This window comes from Nannospalax galili, unplaced genomic scaffold, assembly GCF_000622305.1.
Source record: "Nannospalax galili isolate Female #2095 unplaced genomic scaffold, S.galili_v1.0 scaffold538, whole genome shotgun sequence".
Taxonomy (NCBI): domain Eukaryota; kingdom Metazoa; phylum Chordata; class Mammalia; order Rodentia; family Spalacidae; genus Nannospalax; species Nannospalax galili.
The window spans coordinates 593,507-613,926 of record NW_008343842.1 but is presented as its reverse complement, the minus strand read 5'-3'; the positions used below and the strand labels follow the sequence as shown (position 1 = coordinate 613,926).

General features: G+C 40.8%; 1 protein-coding gene across 1 annotated transcript in view; it reads left to right on the top strand.

Moving 5' to 3' along the window:
* The window catches only part of Dnah8 (dynein axonemal heavy chain 8), a 308,707-nt gene that overhangs the window by 107,368 nt on the left and 180,919 nt on the right, over positions 1–20,420 (top strand). Inside the window, exons 30-36 of the mRNA XM_008840196.1 lie at positions 2,978–3,040; positions 5,788–5,888; positions 8,964–9,101; positions 9,450–9,690; positions 13,422–13,621; positions 17,027–17,180; positions 19,508–19,671. Of these exons, the coding sequence (XP_008838418.1) occupies positions 2,978–3,040; positions 5,788–5,888; positions 8,964–9,101; positions 9,450–9,690; positions 13,422–13,621; positions 17,027–17,180; positions 19,508–19,671 (1,061 nt within the window). The remainder of the gene's footprint in view (positions 1–2,977; positions 3,041–5,787; positions 5,889–8,963; positions 9,102–9,449; positions 9,691–13,421; positions 13,622–17,026; positions 17,181–19,507; positions 19,672–20,420) is intronic.

Sequence of the window (20,420 nt, the reverse complement as noted above, 5' to 3'; positions counted from 1 at the left end):
TAAATTTTTATGCTTCCTCCTCAAATATAATTCATTTTTTAAAATTTGTTGATTTTCCTTTATGTGTGTATATCACAAAAAACATTCCAAACCATCTTATTCAACTATACACCCACTTCCCAGATGGCACCCTCCCTTAGCCTCCCTCCCCCCACTAGAGCCCTTATACTCTGTTATCCCTGCTACTGTCTGCTGTGTTGTCATAAGCTGGGCTTGGTGGCACACACCTTTAATCCCAGCACTTGGAGGCCGAGGTAGGCAGATCTCTTTGAGTTCGAAGCCAGCCTGGACTACATAGCAAGTTCCAGACCAGCCAGAGTTACACAGAAAGACCCTGTCCTAAACAAAACAAAACAAACAACAAATAAAATAGGTAGATAGCTCTGTAAAGTGTTCACTTCTTTTAGTTTTTATGATGGGCCTGAATTCATAAAATGACTTAAGCCCTTGATACTACTTACATAGCACTTTTTTGAAGGTGACTTTTAAAAAATTTATTTTTATTTTAAGTGTATGAGTGTATCGCCTGTATGTATGTAAGTGCGTTCGTGTTGTGCAATGCCCTCAGAGATCAGGGTCGCTTCTGCATTCGCTCTATGCAGGCCCATCCCTCACTGCAGTGGGACCCATGCTGCCTACTTCCTGACTCACTGTGTGTTCCAGTCAACTCTGAAGTTTTGTAAGGTCTCAGTCTGCCTTTGTAACATTATTATATTGGGAATCTGGTCTGTTCTTTTTTTAAAAAAAATTCAAACGTATTTAAAATATTTTATTTGTTTTATTTTATGTGTATGCATGTATTACCTACATGTAAGTGCACCCATGTCATGCAGTGTCCACAGAGATCAGAAGAGGGCATCAGATTCCCTGAAACTAGAGTTATAGCTGCCATGTGGGTGCTGGGAATTGAACCTGGGTCCTTTGCAAGAGCAGTCAGTGCTCTTAACCCCTGAGCCATCTTCCCAGCCTTTCTGGTCTATTGTTTAGCATAGCCGTGCTATTCACTGTAAGGTTGGCAAGGAGAAAAGATAGACAGGGACAGGTGACTCAATTGACCGTACAGGCTTTATTCTGGAAAACATCTGTGGAGGGGTCTCTAGTGTAGGAGCCAGAGAGTGTTGTTGGCACACAGGCTGGGGTAGTTACAGGGCAGAAGAAGGGGATGAGAAGGAGACTGAAACTTTCCCTTTTTTGGACTGCGGTCAGCAGTCGTTGGGGTACTTAGGAATATAGGGTGTATGATGGGTTAAAGAATTTCAGACAAGCTGGGTGTGGTGGCACACACCTTTAATCCTAGCACTCTAGAGGCAGAGACAGGTGGATTTCTGAGTTCAAGGCCATCATGGTCTACATAGAGAGTCCCAGGCCATCAGGACTAAACAGTTAGACCCTGTTTCAAAATAAAAAATTTAATTAGGGGGCTGGGGAGGTGGCTCAGCTGTTAAGAGTACTGACTCCTCTTGCAGAGGACCCAGGTTCGATTCTCAGCACCCACATGGTGACTAACAGCCATCTGTAACTCCAGTTCCAGGGGAATTCGATGCCTTCTTCTGACCTCCGGGTGCAGTATATGAGATGGGTGCACTTACACACATGTTGGCAATCAAGGCACCCATATCCATAAAATAAAAATAATGAATAAAATATTTTTTGAAAATGTCAGACAACCAATTAACATCTTTTGTGGCCAGCCGTTGCTTGCTGTCAGTGGGGCAGAGGACACAAGAATTGAGGAAAACAAGCTACTTAGTTTTAGAAATTGTCATTGCTTAACCAAAATGGAGGAACTTCGCAAAACGGTGTGACAGTGGCTAACGCTGATGATTGTGCAGACCACATTCGCATCCTCCATACCCTTCATTTTTCCATTGGGAAGAGCTCTTGTTCTTTTAATTGGTCACAACATTCTTTCGTTCCTTTGCTTTGGGGGAGTTGTCTTGCAAACACTTACTGGTTGGTGACCACTCGAGACTGCTGTCTCCTTCTTTAAAGTTGTCAACCTACATGCGTCTTTATTTTCATATTGGGCTTAATAATTGGTGCAGAGGAAGCTGCTCTCAGAATTATTTTTTTAATTCATTTAATTTTTAATTATACGTATATGTGTGTCTGTATGCAGGTATGTGCACATGTGAGTGCAGTGCCCTCAGAAGCCAGGGGAGAGCGTTAGAGCCCCCTGGAACTGGAGTTACAGGTGGTGCAAGGTGTCGCGTGGGTGCTGGGAACTGAACTTGGGTCCTTTGCAAGAGCACCAAGTGCTCTTAACTTCTGAGCCGTCTCTCCAGCTTCTGCTTTCAGAATTCAGTATCAGTTTTTCCAACACACAACCATAACATCACCATTTATAATCATAAGTAAAATTCCACAGAACTTTTGTGGTAGAGATGTCATGCAAGGCTAGATCTTTTCATGTTTTTTGTTAGCTGTGTCAAGGTCCTTTAAAAACTGGATGGGAACTGGAGAGATGAAAACACTGTAAAATTGGCTCTAGCTGTGGCTGCGCAGCTCTGGATACCTTAAAAACCATCGAATTGCACACTTTAAATCAGTGAACGTATAGTGTGTGAATGAGACCTGAATAAAACTGTTGAAAAAGTAAATGGAAATACAAGACAAAATTAGACCATTTAAATGAAAAAGAACTCATTTATTTATAGGGAAGCACGACACAGACCCAGTAAACTGACAAGTACATTTGATTGAGAATAAGAATGGCAGGCTGGAGACATGACTCTGGTTGAAAACACTTGTTGCTCTTGCAAAGGGCAGGGTTTGCTTCCCAGCATACACACCAGGCAGCTCACAACTGCCTCTGCTCCAGCTCCAGGCATCCAGACGCTCTCATCTGGCCTCTGCAGGTGCCTGCACACACGTGGTGCACAGACAGACAATCAGGCATGCACACATTCACATAAATAAAAAAAATATAAGAATAAGAAAGAAAATAAAATAATGAAGATGCTGCTGTTCCTTACAGGAAGGACCCATGGTACCAAATATTCCACCCCAGGAAGCTAGCAACAGGCTGCAGATATTCCAGGTAAAGCCACTTCCTTTTGTTACACTGACAATGCACTATTTTAAAATATGACTTTAGAGGAAAATTGATGTATTATTAGTAGAAAAGTTAATGTTTAAAACACATGCAAATTTTGGTTTTAATCTGTGTGTGCACATATGTATGTGGCTACATGTGCATGGGTACATGTGCATGTGTTTACACATGCATGTGGAAGCCAGATGACAACCTTGGTCTTGTTCCTTTTCTGTGGGGGGAGAGGGAGGGTTTCTTATTGGCCAGGAGCTCACCAAGTAGGTTAGGCTGGCTGATCACCAAGCCCCAGGCTCTGCCTGTCTCCGGTGCCCTAGTGCTGGGTTTAGAAACTCAGGCTGCTATAGCCAGCTTTGCATTGTGATCTACATGATGCAGTTTGTCTCTTCTTTTCCTCCCTCTAGACTTTTCCAAGAATCTCTCAGTATTTTTAGAGAATAAGACCTTGAGTGGGAACTTAAGTGAAATCTTATTCTAGCTCCTAAGCATCTCTTTTGATATATAAAGTGGAAAAAAAATTACAGCATAAAAACTTTTATCAGTGTAAGATTCTAAATATCGGCGAATGGTTTTCCTGCTTTCTTTTGGTACCTAGCTTTAGTCTTCTTTTTCTATCACTGTAAAAATTCCCTGATTCAGACTGTATAATACTCGTTGGGTCAGATTAACCATTCACTATCTTCTTGTCTTTTTGATTGTGAGCCTGAACCTTTAATGGCTGCACCAGCTCTCCAGCACAGCTCTCTTTTTTTCTAGACTCAGATTACTGAGCACATCCGTTTGGATGAATGGCTTGTAAAATTGGATTCCTCAATAAATTAGCCTTCCAGGCACTCTAAGCATTTCTATTCTATTCCTGTCCTTTCTAAAACAATATATTTTATTTTATTGTACACATTTTACCCACATTTATGTAAGTGTACCCAGGCGGTGCAATGCCCACAGAGGTCAGAAGAAGGCAATGGCTCCCCTAGAAACGGAATTACGCATGGTTTTCAGCTGCCATGTGGGTGCTGGGAATTGAACCTGGGTCCCCTGCAAGAGCAGCCAGTACTCTTAGCTGAAGAGCCATCTCTTCAGGCCTATTCAATCTTATCTTCCCAGTGCCACATGCGTTCTCAGTAACTAAAAAAAAAAAAAGGGGGTGGCTAGAGAGATAACTCAGCTCTTAAGAGCACTGACTGTTTTTGCAGAGGACCTAGATTCAGTTCCCAGCACTCACATGGCAGCTAACAACCATCTGTAACTCCAGTTCCAGGGGAATCTGACACCCTCTTATGGCCTCTGTGGGCACTGCATGCACATTGTACACACACACACAGAGTCGTGCACATAAAATAAAAATAAGTAAATATAAAAGTTTATCAGATACCTACCATGTAGCTTTGTCAACAGAAATTCAATTATGACATGGTTCTTACTGCTAAGCTGCTAAAATTTGAGGGGAACACAGTAAGTTAGAGGACATGAGTCCAAAGTCACATGACAAGCACTTTGACTTAGTCATGGAAATAGATGTCAGGGTCTACCAGGCTAGATGGAGGCTACTGGAGTAGGCAGAGAAGGCTCCCTGGAAGAACTGGCCTCTAACCTGCACTGAGGAGGACTAATTAGAGTTAGGCAGGGAAAGGAGGAAAAGCAAGTGAGGAGAATTTACAGTTTGTGCACAGGCATAGCAGTGAGAGGCCAGAAGGGACCCTTAGGGAGATGCTGACAGGTAACTGTCATGGAGGGTAGTTGTCTATTGTGTTCATGTTTTGCACCCAGTTCTTATTCTAGCGTTCCAAATACAGGGTATTCATATTCTAATTAAAAAGAAAAATGGGTGCTGGAGAGATGTTTCAGTGGTTAAGAGCACTTGCTGCTCTTGCAGAGGACCCGAGTTCAGTTCCCAGCACTCATACTGGGTGGCTAACAGCCTCATGTAACTACAGCTCCAGGGGATCTGATGCCTTCTTTTGGTCTTGTTCTTATTCTAGCGTTCCAAATACAGGGTATTCATATTCTAATTAAAAAGAAAAATGGGTGCTGGAGAGATGTTTCAGTGGTTAAGAGCACTTGCTGCTCTTGCAGAGGACCCGAGTTCAGTTCCCAGCACTCATACTGGGTGGCTAACAACCTCATGTAACTACAGCTCCAGGGGATCTGACGCCTTCTTTTGGTCTTTACAGGTGAACACACACACACACACACACACACACACACACACACACACAAATACATAATTAAAAATAAAATAAATTCTTCAAAAAAGAGAAGAGTCATGTGTTTTAAGTTTGGTGTTGCAATGGAATCTTTCATTTCCTACACTCTGTATTGTGTATAGAGAGAACAGTTTGGCACTATGAATTTTTTACTTATTTTTGAGCCCCATGAAAGAGAGAGAGAGATGGTCAAGTTCAAATGAGTAAAAAGACCAGGATTACAGATTTTTAAAATACAATTTTATTGCTTTCAAATGTGCAGATAGAGATTTGAAATATAGGATTTCTGGAAACCACTTGATTTATTGAAGAATTCATTTTATATAAAATGCATGCTTTTAGAATGCCTGAAAGTTAACTTTCCTAAGTGCTCAACTTTCCTCTGGTAACTCGGTACATATAAATCTGCCCTACAAATACCTTCCTTCATGTATATTACTAATATACTTCTAATCTCAGTTATAATAAATTCTACTTTAATGGGATCTGAATTAATTCTAAGTTAGTGCAATTTAAAAATCTTTGTTATAGGCCAATTTTGATGATCTGTGGAGGAAATTTGTTACATATTCATCTGGGGAGCAACTTTTTGGATTGCCTGTGACTGACTATGAGGGTCTACATAGAATCAGGTAAGTTAGAAAAAAATGCACAAGTATCCCCCATAATTCGTTTCTTTCTATATTGCAGAGACGAACATGGCTTGGGACTCCCCTAAATGTTTCCTTCATTACTGCTGTGCCAGACTTGTTAGACACATTGTTTCCTGTGATGTCAATTTGATGAGATCTAGAGTTGCTTGGGAGAGGGTTCTCAGGGCAAGCCCATGGGGCTTGATTGGGTTAAATGAGGTGGGAAAACCTGCCCACTGTGGGTGGCACCATTCCCACAAAAAGAGAAAGTGAAGTGAACAGTACCGCCATCTAGGGCTTACATAAACTTAGCTTATGATTTACTCTTTCTTTTCATTAATTTATACAGTGTTTACAGTGTTACTGTTTGTGTAGAAGTATTGCAATTTTGAAAAATGTTTATATTCATTTAGATGAATAATGTTTCTCAGCTCCTACCCTTCTGATTGCACTTATGTCAGTGTGCACTTATGTCTGCCTTACTGAGAGCATGAGATTTGCTGAAATTGATGGTCAAAGAACCTGCTTGATTTTATTTATATTTATCTATTTATCTTTCCCATTTTTAGTGTGTGTTGTGCATGTATGCATATTTGTATGTGTGTAGGCACATATGTATGTATGCATATACTCAAGTGTGCATGTGGAGGCCGAAGATGGATGTCAGGAATCATCTTCCATTGCTCTTCCATCTTACTCATTGACACAGTGTCTTTCAATCAAACCCAGAGCTTGTGGTATGACTAGTTTCACTAGGAAACTTGCATTGGGGATCCCCTGTCTCCTGTCTTCCAAGGCTGGAATTACTGAGGGACACCAAACCCACCCAGAATTTTATGCGCTTCTGGGGATCTAGACTCTGATCCTTACGCTTTCCTAATAAGTGCTCTAACTACTGAGAAAGCTGCCTAGCCCCTTGGTTTTAAACAATAGATCTTGGATTTAAATATCGTTAATAGAACCTTATTTATATATCTTTTCTTAAATGCAACATTAAAGTTGGGGGTATAGCTTAGTCGTAGAGCACTTGCCTAGCACACGTTAGGCTCTGGGCTTGATTTCCAGAATTGAAAATAAAAGCAACATTAAAACAGTAATTTGAGAGTCTTGACTTTAGAAAAGAACTTCATGTTGACTTCCATCAGAAGATAAATGAGTGATCTAGTCCTTTAGGGTAGGTGGTTTGTATTCTCTTTCTAAAACAGTACTCTCCAAATAGAACCCATTAACTAACTATGATAGAATTGCAGGTCAGGTACCTGAGCCTCATCCATGGTTTGTTGAATTAGGCTATCTGGGATCTGGTTCTAAGAAATCTCCACTTTGACACAGTCTGTGGGTGATTCTTATGCACATTTGGTATGAGATTCATCATGCTAATTCAAGCATAGCAGGACAGCTAACCCTCTGACTGATAGTTATTTTATTAATTAAAAATTAAAAAAATTATTTATTTTATACGTATGAATGTTTTGCCTGCATGTATACAGTGTACCGGTGTCATGCATTGCCCTCGATGGCCTGAAGAGGGCATCAGATTCCTGGAAGTGGAGTTATAGACAATTGTTAGCTACCATGTGGGCACTGGAAACTGAACCTAGGTCCTCTACAAGAACAGCCAGTGCCCTTAACCACTGAGTCATCACTCCAGCTCCCTTAAAAATTTTCAAAATTACATTTAATTGCGTGTGTGTGTGTGTGTGTGTGTGTGTGCGTGTGTGTACATGTGCCACAGCATGTATGTGGAGGTCAGAGAGCAATTTGTGTGGGTTTGTTTTCTCCTTCCACCATGTGGGACCTCGGGATTGAACTCAGGTTGTTAGGCTTGGCGGCAAGCTCCTTTATTTGCTGAGCCATCTTGCTAGCCCTGTGGTAATCTTTTAAAGTAATTTTATGATTTACAGACATCAGAGTAACTGAATGATGAAAAGCATATATGCATGTATGTAGAGTTCATCCTGAACTCATCCTGAATGACTGAGTTTAGTGAAACTTGTCTATATTACGGCCATCTGAAAGTACATCGTTTGAGAAACTCACACAATCAACTTCACCCTTAACACTGAAGTCTCGAATCTCTGTCTCTTTACTGTTTAAAACTTGGGGAACATATTCCTTTATCAGTTTCATTTCTTTGTTGTTTTAGGAAGAAATTAAACAATCTTGAATTCTTGGCAGTTTAAGTGATATCTATACAAGCAAAAGATTTCAAAAATAGTGTCTTCAGAACTCTGCTTTTGCATTTTGTTAGAACGTAATACCTCACTTGAAGGATGATAAAATAATGGCTCCCCCCAACTAAGGCACCATTCTTTAAGACATTTCATCATTTTCTCTCTTTTTATTATTTATTTATTTTTATTCATTATTTTTATTTTTTATGTGTGTATGCATGTATTGCCTGCATGTATGTAAGTATACCGGTGTCGTGCAATGTCCACAGAGGTCAGAAGAGGCCATCGGATCCCCTGGAGCTGGAGTTAAGGACAGTTCTTAGCTGCCATGTGGGTGTTGGGATTCTAACCTAGGTCTTCTGCAAGAATAGCCAGTGTTCGTAACTGCTGAACCATCTCTGAGCCCCTCTCTTTTTCTTATTTAAGACAGTGAGTAAAAATGAAATAATTCTTAGGATCATGGAAACACAAAATGAGTTAAAAATTTGAAAAATAGCAAACCAGGTGTGATGGCACATGCCTTTAAGCCCAGCACTCAGGAGGCAGAAGTAGGCAGATCTCTGTGAGATAGGGGCCATCCTGTTATACATAGGGAGTTCCAGGCCAGCTGGGGCTACAGGGAGATCTTGTCTCTAAAAAACAAAAAACAAACAAAAAAATAAGATAACTAAGATTGTAGTATGTGTCTTAGGTTTATAAAAGAAACCAGATTTGTCCTCTAAAAATAGTCAAATCATTTGTTAATGTCAAGTTATTGTATGAGTGGGGTACTGTGAAACTTGACTTATGGAAAGAGCCTTAACCAAGTCTTTGTGTTAGAAACCACTGTTGCTGCAAGTATTTTGTATGCATGTAATTTCCAAGAGATATTAACTATATGTATAACTATTTTGTTCCTTAGGAAAGAACTCAACTTGCTTCAGAAGCTATATGGACTGTATGATACTGTCATGGGCAGTATCAGTGGTTACTATGAAGTCCTTTGGAGAGATGTAAATATCGAAAAAATCAATGCAGAACTTCAGGAATTCCAGAACAGGTAAATTTCAGTTGTATAAGACCCACTTTTTACAGTGTTTATCTGCTTAGGCTCCTGTGAGCCTTTTCACAAACTGGGACTGGAGAGATGACTCAGCTGTTAAGAGAACTTGCTGCTATTCTAGAGGAACTGAGTTCACTTCCCAGCACCCACATTTTATGGCTCACAATTGCTTGTAACTGCAGCTCCCGGGGGATCTGGCGCCCTCTTCTGGCCTCCGCAAGTACTATACCCAACATGCACATACCTATATACAGACATAAACATCATTAAAAATAAATCTTAACAAACGATATTTCATAAATGAATTTATTGTTGTTTGTTTATTTTCTCTTTTCTTCCTGGAAGATGTCGAAAAATTCCCAAAGCACTGAAAGACTGGCAAGCTTTTCTGGATCTCAAAAAAAGAATTGACGATTTCAGTGAGTCGTGTCCTCTACTAGAAATGATGACTAATAAAGCCATGAAGCTGAGTCACTGGGATCAGATCTCTGAGCTGACTGGGACCCCATTCGATGTGGAATCTGATTCTTTCTGTCTGAGAAACATTATGGAGGCACCACTCCTTAAAAATAAGGATGACATTGAGGTTGGTGAAAGTATTTAATGTACTATAACACACACACACACACACACACATGCACACACACGTGTAAAATAAGGCCTATAGAGTCTAATTTGTGTCCCCAAATGTCCTTCGGTGTGGGTCCATCCACTGGAGCATGGTCAGCCTACCAAGAGTCACATTCTTGAAAAGTACTGTCTCTCCCACTCACAGCAGCTGTCAGTTGCCAAAATGTCCTTAGGTTGAACTGAGGTTTCTTACCTTCCTCACGCTGGGATTTTTGTCTGGTTTGAGCTTGCATGGAACTTGTGCATGCTGTCACTATTGCCGTGAGTCCATATGAGTAACTGATCAGCTGTCTGGAAAATTTTGTTTCTTTGTGATCATTCACCACCTCTGGCTCTTACAGTCTTTCCACCTCCTCTTCCATAATGATTCCTGAGCCTTGGGAGGTAGGAGTTTGGTATAGGTCTAGTATTCAGGGATAAGCACTCTTGAAGGCTCTTGTTCTCTGTGCACTGGCCAGTTGTGGGTTTCTGTGTCAATCACTGTCTGCTGTATATGGAAACTCTCTGGTGAGAGTTAAGATGCATTAATTTATAGGTATAACAGTAAGTCATTAGCAACTATTTAGTAGAAAACTAGCATTAGGCTCTCCCCTGTGTCCTGTGACCTGTCTAGCCTCAGGTTCCTAAACCTGATATCCATGTCAGCCATGGGCTCCATCCCATGAATCAGACCTTAAATCCAATTAGAGAGTGGTTAGTTACTCCCATAATATTCATGCCACTTTTGCACCAGTGGGCGTATCTTACTAGGCCAATCGTAGTTCACAAGATTCATAGCTGGGTAAGGTTGATGATTGTTTTTCCTTCCGGTAGCATGCATAGCACCTTCCAGCACTGTGGACACTAGCCAGTAGAGGTGAGACTCCGGAGTCAGCACCAGCTTGATTTCTCCTTGTTGTTCTACAGCCCACATATGTAGTGTCTTCAGCAATAGGTCTTCAGACATTTTATTTTAATTTTATTTTTTCTTTTAGTCAGCATATCATAATTGCACATATTAATGAGATATGGTGCAAGGATTCAGTGCATGTATGGGCCGTAGCATGGCTATCTCTTTACTTCTTTCTGTTTGTAGTCTTTGAGTTTCTCTTTTCTGATTTCCTAAAACACAGAATGATCCTGGGAAGAACGGTCACCCTGCTCTGCTGTTTGGCACTGAGCTCCTTCCCACTACCTATCTGAGTTCCATGTCTGACCCCTGCCCTTCCTGCCTGTAATAATCATGCTCCATTCACTTCTGCTTTGATGTTTACCTTTTTAGCTTCAACATATGAGAGTGACTTTGCTGTATTTCTCTTCTTGTGTTTGACTTATAGAGATAATTAATTTTGAAGATTTTTTAATTTATGTACATGTATGTGTATGTGTGTGTGTGTGTGTGTGTGTGTGTGTGTGTGTTTGTATGATGTAGGTGCTCATGGAGGCCAGAACAGGGTGTCAGGCCCCCTGGAACTGGAAGTTTAAGTGGTTGCAAGTCACCTGATGTGGGTGCTGGGAACGAAACTTGGGTCCTCCGAAAGAGCAGCAAGCACTGTTAATGGATGAACCATCTCTCCAGCTCCTGTGACCCTTGTAATTATTCCCTTTTTTCTTTTGGTCTTTTTGAGACAGGGTCTCTTTGTAGCCCCAGCTGACCTGGAACTCACTGTGTAAACCAGGCTGGACTCAATCTCACAGAGATCCGCCTGCCTCTGCTTCTCAGGTGCTGGGATCGAAAGTGTGTGCCACCACACCCAGTGACTTTTTTAATTCTTAAGAGTTACTTTGACATCTGTAGTTCTTGAAAAAAGAGGTTTTGAACTTTTATCTAGTCTTTCTATATAGCTTTCATAAAGTGTGTTTCTTGAGGGTAGTTGACAATAAAGTGAGCATGAGGATGTCCTGTTCGCACAAACCCTACTGCAAGTGTTAGGAAGTGCTTGTGGAAGTGATGCGGAGTTGGTCATATTGGGTTAGGGCATATGCTCAAACCCTTAAGAATAGGATAGTGATGAGTTTTAATAAAAAAATTAATCACACAGATTTATGATGCACATGGGTTCTGAAGAGATCCAAGGAAAATGATGGTGGATAGAAATTTATTAGGTATGTACTGATGCTGATATACTCAAGAAGATAAAAAGATTATTTGAAATATATTCATTTTGGAACTTGTCAATCTAGCCTTCTGTACTTTGGTTGAGCTCACGTTAAAAAAAAGTGTCAAAAAGACCAAAAAAAAAAAGTCTGTTTACAGTATTTGTGTATTGTGTTTTTGGTGAATTCCTCAGGATTTTCTCCAAGTTTCTAAATTCTATGCCTTTTATTAAGTTTATTGAGCAGACACATTTTTAATAGTATTGTAATTTTCCTTTCCCACCTTAAAAATCTTTTAAAACATTTATTATTTTTTTCTATGTGTGTGTACGCACACATGCACATGCACGCCTTGTCACGCATGTGGAAGTCAGAGGCTAACTTGTAGGAGTCAGTTCACTCCTTCCACTGTGTGGATTCCAGAGGATTGAGCTCAGATTGTCAGGCTTGGAGACAAGCACCTTTACCTGCTGGGCCATCCTGCCAGTCCTCCTTTCCCAGATTTTTAGTTCCTTCTTCTGGCTACCTGTCCTTTTTAAAATTTCTTATCTTTTTTTTAATTGCTTCTTGGACATAATAGTTCCTAAGTTTCTCTCACTATGTTCTCAATTCTTTCGTATAGTGTTATTTATGGTGGAATATTCCAAACCGAGTACTAGCAGGCACACTGTTCATTTCTCTCCACTCCTGAGTATGGGTGTGATATGACTAACTTGTCTAAGCGCCTGCCACCTTGCTTTGCTTCCCTGCAGTGATGGACCGGAACTGGAACTGTGAGCCAAGTAACTAACCTCCTTCGCCCATAGTTTGCTTTTGATGGAGAGTATTTTATCCCAGCAACGGGAAACAAAACTAAAACTCACATGTGCATCAGAGAGCAGCAATGCCTACTTACCCTTAGATTCATTTTCTGTTTTTTTTTTTTAATTTTCTCTCCTTCCCTTGTTCTACAATATAGTGGGACTAAGCCCACTGCTTCATTTCACCAATCAGATTGAGGAGTGGGTAGGAGGAGAAATCCAGGGTATTACATTCTTATACGTAAACACTACTTAAGAGAACAAGTTATTTTTTAACCAGATTTTTATTTATTGGGGGGGGTGTGCATGTGCCATAGTGCACCTGTGGAGGTCAGAGGACAACATGCAGGAGTTGGTTTTCTCCTCCCACCATGTGGATACTAGGGATCAAATGCAGGTTGTCAGATTGGCAGCAAGTGCCTTTACCCATTGAGTCATCTCTCTGGCCCCCAAAGCTCTTAACTCTTTGTTTTGTTTTTATTTTTTACTAATATTTTAGTGACAGTCATATAGGGACAAACATGCTTTAAAATCAAAACTTCTGATGTACATATGTGTGTAAGTGCACCTGTGTCATGCAGTGCTAGTGGAGGTCAGAAGATGCTGTTGGATCCCCTTTAACTGGAGTTATAGATGGTTGTTAGCTGCCATCTAGGTGCTGGGATTCAAACCCAGGTCCTCTGCAAGAGCAGCCAGTGCTCTTAACCACTGAGCCGTCTCTCCAGCGCCCCCACATGCGGTAATTTTATGGTACACTGAGTTTACAGTTGAAAATGTCATGATGTATTAATTCTCTGGTCTCCCTCTGAAGGACATCTGCATCTCTGCTATTAAGGAAAAGGATATTGAAGCCAAGCTGACTCAGGTGATTGAGAACTGGACCCACCAAAACTTGAGTTTTTCGATGTTTAAAGGGAAAGGAGAGCTCCTCCTCAAAGGGACTGAATCTGGAGAAATTATCTCCTTGATGGAGGATAGCCTGATGGTCTTAGGTTCCTTGCTAAGCAACAGGTAATTTTATAATTCATGGGAAAGATTTTAATCTATTTAGGGTCATAGAGGACAGGGTAAAAACCCAGTTTTGTGGCTGGGGCATTAAATAAGAGTCTACTCTACCCCACACATTTTGTCTGTGCCTATGCAAAGGGTCTGTTTTCCATAAGACTCATGACCACTCCATCTCTCCTTCAAAAGTGCATATCTCACCTGTTTTTCTAGGGGAGAGTCCAACATCCTTGACAGCACCCAAATCAGCAGCGTATCCTCTGAACATTGTGATTGGTCCTCGCTGAAATGACCTCTTCTTTTGTGTCCTCTGATATGTCATTGTTGTCTTTGGCTAATCTTACTCAAGCAGTCCACCCAGTGACAGAGGGAAAAGCAAGCTGACCACTCACCATTAAGGATTTGGCACTTACAATCATTTTTTATTATATAAAAATGCAAGTATATATCTGTGGATCCACTGTAGTCCCATTTAGGTAATCCATCATTGGAGCTCCAAGGTGCATGTGATCTCCAGCCTACGTAGACTTAGGAAATGTGGGTGGGATTCAGATTAATATTTTTCCAGGTCTTTGGTCTGAGTATTTGTACTTTTAATCCTGCTGGCTGACTGCTCCTTCTCTTCCTTCGCTTCCTCTTCTCCTTTTAATTTATGTATATATGTTTGTGTTGGTGTGTATGAGTGTCCTCGGGCCAGAAGAGGGTGTTGGATCCCTTGGAACTGGAATTACAGGTGGTTGTGAGCTGCCCAATGTGGGTTCCTAGAACCAAACTCACGTTCTCTAGAAGAGCAGCAAATACTCTTAACTGCTGAGCCATCTCTCTTGTCTCAGTAGTTCTTGACTATTCTGTACCCTTACATGCCTAGAAAACATATCACAACTTCATCATCAATAGAGATCAATGTCCAGGAAACACTGAATTCTACTCTCCAGGCTAGGATCCATGGCCAGTGACTGGTATCCCTCATGGCTTCTGGTCACTGCCCTGTATTTGGATATGTATAATGTCTAAAGCACTCCCAGTCCAGGGAATTAAGGGTTGACTTTTCTGAGGTCAAGATCCCTTGTTTATAGGGAATCTTAAGATAACTGTGAGACTTTAACCATGGCTCCTAAACTCATGGGCTGGTGATTCAAATGGATCATTGGAGATTTTGCCAACCCAGCTTCCTGGATGACAGCCTCTGAACAGGGCGGCTGCAGATTGTTGACCTGAAGAGTGACCACAAGTCAAAGGATTTCGGACATGAGTCTTGAATTTTATACTTTTTTGGACACCACTACTCACGGCACCATCAGAATCAGTGTTAAAGCCCTGCTTAGAAAGAGTACAAGGGTATTAGAGAAGTTAACTTGTTCTGGAAGACTGCCTAGAACTGTGAAGCAACAAGTGTGCCTGGAAATCCTACCCGAGAACCAGCTGTAGACCAACCTCACAGCAGGCGGAGCCCTCCTGGATGACCCTGATGTAACTTCAGAAAGAAGGTGCATGTCTCTGTGGCTGTGATTTGGCTCTAGACATTAGCTTGGTCCTAGCACTCCCCCGGTGGTACTCTGATTCCAAGCTATCCACGGGACTTCCTGTTAGTCCTGGTGGATTCTTACAGTACAGTAGAAGGTGGGATCTGGCCGTGGCACAAAAAGTAGTTATGTTGGGTTTTATTTCAGATCAAAAATGACTCTGCAGGTCATTTTATTCTTCATGTTCTGATTTTGAAGATGTTTACTGCCTTTGAGCTCTAGACCAGAGGGTCTGTATGCATTCAGGTGTTAGGAAAAATGCCTCTTGTCTTCTGAACACGTGGATCATCTACCTCCTTGGAGTTATTTTTGTATAGCTCCTTTCTAGCTCCACAGATAACATGGGCTTCTAAGGAGGCCAGGACTTGCATTGAGTGTCAGTTTGGACCCCAGATAAACCTTATTATATAAGTGAACACCTTCAGGTCACTTTGTCTTGGATCAATAAAAGTTTTGAGACCCTTTTCAGTAGGTGTTGGTCCCAGAAGAAGTATCAGGTCTCCAAATCAAAGCTACATTCTAGGGACTGGAGAGATGGCTCAGGGGTTAAGAGCACTGGCTGCTCTAGCAGAGGACGTGGGTTAGGTTCCCAGCATCCACATGGTGGCTGGTGGCTAACAACCATCTGTAACTCCAATTCCAGGGACTCCAATGTCCTCTTCTATCCTCAGTGGGCACTGTATGTATATGATTGCATTACATACATGCAGGCCAAACACTCATACACATAAAATAACATTTATAAATCTTTAGAAAAGATTTGTTCTGCCACAATCTGAATGAAGGAAGGCTGCTTCCGACTGTAGGTGACTGAGATCTCTTCCAGCGTGGCTGACTTTTCATTTCTACAGCGTCCGTTCTGTTCCTGCCTTTCTCTATTGTGCTCAGCTTTGCTGACTTGTATTCCCAGGAACAGTTTGGTTAGCCCTGATGATCAGAAAACAGGAGTTGTGCTGTTTTCGTGGCCCTCCTGGACCTCTGGCACTGTGGAATCTATTGCAGTATCTGGTGGAATTTGTAGCCTGAGGGTGGGAAGGGCAAACCTGTAAGTGGGTGTCTAACCTCAATCTTGACTGGTATTTTGCAGCAATCTTTTTCCAGATGAACCTGATAATATCTAACTCTCTTTTGATTTGGGGGGGGGGATCAGATTTGTTTTGTCCCTTTAAAGGTGGTCTATGAAAGGCTAGAGGTTAAGGTCTATGTAGAACTCAGTAGTTAAAATGGTTGCTCTTGCAGAGGACCCAGGTTTAATTCCCAGCATCCACATGGCGACTACCTACCATCTATAACTCCAGTTCCCAGGGACTCAGCGTCCCCTTCTGGCCTTCATGGGCACTGCATGCATGTAATAAACTCACATGCACACAGGCAAAAACATCCTATGTTTAAAATAAAAATAAAGAAATAAAAAGATGGTTTATGTCTTGGAGAATCCTTCAAGACAGGAAAATCCCTGGATAATGGCCTCTTGTCCTAGATTTAGTAATTCCAGAGGCAAGTGGCAAACAGGGTCTTTTATAGGCATCACTCCCATAGGCAGCCTCCATTTGGATTTGGTTCACAGGAGTCTAGGAGAAGCAGTTTATTCCTTGATACTCTCTCACTCTCTGAAGAAACCATCATAATACCTTGGCTGGATCTCTATGCCACAAAACACATCCCATTTTCTTATTCTTTGACTGACACATGGGAGCAAGAAACCAAAAGACTTTAATTATTAGGTGAATTTTATTCATAAAAAGCAAACATTTCATTAACTGTATTGTATTTGCTAGGGGTTACCCTTTTTAGGAGCAAAGAATGTTCTTCCTGTAGTTGACTTTGTGAGACCATGCTATTTGCAAATCTTCCTTGCAACATAATGTTTTCTGTTCTTCTTTTTAAGATATAATGCTCCGTTTAAAAAAAATATCCAGAAGTGGGTGTATAAATTGTCTACTTCCTCGGATATAATCGAGGAGTGGCTGGTCGTGCAGAATTTGTGGGTCTGTCTTGAAGCTGTCTTTGTGGGTGGAGATATTGCCAAACAGCTGCCTCAGGTAAACATGAGTTTTGCATTTATTTATAAAAGTGTTTGGTGAGCTGGGAGTAGGTCTGTAATCCCAGCAGGTCTGCATCCCAGGTTAACAGGCAGGGAGATTGTAAGTTTAGGGCCTTCCTGGGCTACAAAGTAAGTTCAAAGTCAACCTGGGAAACTCTGTGAGACCCCCCTCACCTCAAAATCAAAAGTAAAAAGAGAGCTGGGAATATTGCTCAGTGGCACATCTGCTTGCTTAGCTTGCACAAAGCCCTAGATTCAATGCTCATTATTATTTTTAAAATTGTTTGGTATTATCCATGTCTTGTGAAAATTATCCCAAAGACATATAAGGTCAAGCCTTAAAAAACTATTCTTGGGGCTGGAGAGATGGCTCAGTGGTTAAGAACACTGGCTGTTCTTGCAGAAGGCCTGGGTTCAAATCCCAGCACCCACATGCAGCTAACAACTGTCCTTAACTCCAGTTCCAGGGGATCCGACAGCCTCTTCTGTTTTCCGTGAGTATTGCACAACATGGGTGCACTTACACACATGCAGGCAATACATGCATACACATAAAATAAAAATAATAAAGAAAGTATTTTTAAAAAACCAAACTATTCTTACGTTTTGTTTTGTGTGCCTGTGTGTATATGTGACTGTATATACAAACGTACGCACATGCCGCCACACATGTGGAGGTCAGAGGACAACCTGTGGCAGTCAGACTGCACCATGTCAGTCCTAGGAATTGAACTCAAATCATTCTGCTTTGTGACAGGAGTCTTTACCCACTGATCCATCTCTCTGGCCCATATGATCAAGTTTTGATAAATCATGCCAGGGACTGGCAAACTCTGGCCTACTTACCTGTTTAAAAATAAAGTTTTATTGGAACATACATACACAGACTCATGCACAGAAGTTATTGATCTCTGATTTACATTAGCAGAAAGAAGAAACTCCATAGTTTCAAAAATCTTGAGCTTGCTCAAGTTGATGTACATTCAAATTCAGTATTGCTGAGTTACTGTTCATGCATCTCTTCAAGAGATAACCTTGTAATAATCCTCTGAAAATAGTATCAAAATTAACCTACATTCTGTGACACATATTAAATATTATAATCAGGAATATAATGTGGGGCAAAGAAACAGCCTTGGAAGTCTGTATTGAAACTTTTAAAATAACTTTATTGCAGCCTTTTAAGTAGACATCATTAGGCTAGGGATGTGGCTCGGTTGCAGAGTGTTTGCATAGCATGCATGAAGCCTTGGTTCTATTCCCAACATGACATAAACCATGCCTGTCGGTGCACTCCTGTGATCCCACCGCTTCTGAGATGAAGGCAGGAAGATAGATTCAAGCGTGGTCAAAGCCAGGCTTGGCTACATGAGCGGATGTCACATATAGACACACAAACACACACATGCATACACACATGCAATTTTTATAAAACTTTCCTCTTATACAATTAAATTTGTTCTTCCTAAATCTCTCTGTTTACAGACAAGATCTATGTAGATTATAAATTTGGAATAAAAGGCATGAAAATGGCTCATTTCTCTTTGCACATTTTTTAGAATCTAAAACTAAAGTATGGTTTTAATTAGAAAATTGCACACACACATGCATACACACATGCAATTTTTATAAAACTTTCCTCTTATACAATTAAATTTGTTCTTCCTAAATCTCTCTGTTTACAGACAAGATCTATGTAGATTATAAATTTGGAATAAAAGGCATGAAAATGGCTCATTTCTCTTTGCACATTTTTTAGAATCTAAAACTAAAGTATGGTTTTAATTAGAAAATTGCATTTTTAAAAGAGGCAAAATTATGCCAATTTCCAGAGGCGTTTTTGCAATTGAATGCAAAACTTAATATCATCCACAGCACATAGAAAGTTTTTATTTGCAAATATGTAAATGGAGCTTTGTTTGCGATTTCAGTGGTTTTTCCTATTTTTTCCCCTTTTTCTTGTTCCCCAAGGCACTGTGAAGCTGTAATTATTCCGAGGACCCTGGGATCAAATTATTTTCTTGCTTCTTCACTTTGCTCATCAAACCCAAACACCTGGGGTGCTGAAAGACTAGATTTGAACTTTTAGTTGATAGCTCTGCAAATTAATCGTGTGGCACTTCAAAAATATATTCAACGCAAGGAAACAAATAAGCGATAAACCCCATTGTGATGGAGCAGTATTTTAATAAGTGGCTTTATAAGTTTGGGGGTTTTGTGCTTCAGAATTAATTCAGATGAAGAAAAAAATTTGTTTAAATTGTGTAGCCTGAGATTAACAGAGGCTAGATGCTAATCTTTACCCGACTATAAATTTGTTTTTAGGAAGCCAAACGTTTTCAGAATATTGACAAGTCGTGGATAAAAATAATGCAGCGAGCTCACGAGAATCCCAACGTGATTAGCTGTTGTGTGGGGGATGAAACTATGGGGCAACTTCTGCCTCATTTACACGAACAGTTGGAAGTGTGCCAGAAATCTCTCACAGGGTAAGAGCTGAGTGAAAGACCTGACCTGTCTCTTCATGCATCATTTTTTTGTTGTTTTTTTAAAGATTTTATTATTTTTATTTTATCTGTATTGGTGTTTTGCTTGTATGTGTATAAGTGCACCTGCGTCATGCAATGTCCTCGGAGGTGAGACGAGAGCATCAGATCCCTTGGGACTGGAGTTACAGATGGTTGTTAGCCACCATGTGGGTGCTGGGAACCGAACCTGGGCTCTCTGCAAGAGCAGCCAGTGCTCTTAACCACTGAGCCGTCTCTCCAGCCCCTGTGCATCATGTTTTATCTCAAACCAGTTACTAGTACTGACTTCACTTCAGACTTTTACAGAAATGGTTAGAATGGGAACAGGAATTTTAAATTCCCACACAGTCAGTTGAGCCCTGTATCCAATGATGAGTGTCCTCACAGGAGAAACAGAAGAAGTGGAGAAGGGTAGGTGAGGACAAATGCACATCAGAGTTACAAGCAGAAGCCATAGAACACCCAGAGCCACTGTAGCTCCCTCACAAGCTCCAGAGGGACCCAGCACCTTCATTTCCTGGTTCTTGACTCCAGAACTGTGAGAATATAAATGTCTGTTGCTGTAAGTCATCTAAGTTTGTGGTAGTTTGGCATAGCCACCTTAGGAAGCTAATGCAATTCTTAAACTCATCCACCCCGTATCAAAGGTGTCTTTCTTAAAGAAAAACTGAATGTATAGGAATTTAAAAAATATTTTATTATTTTAATTT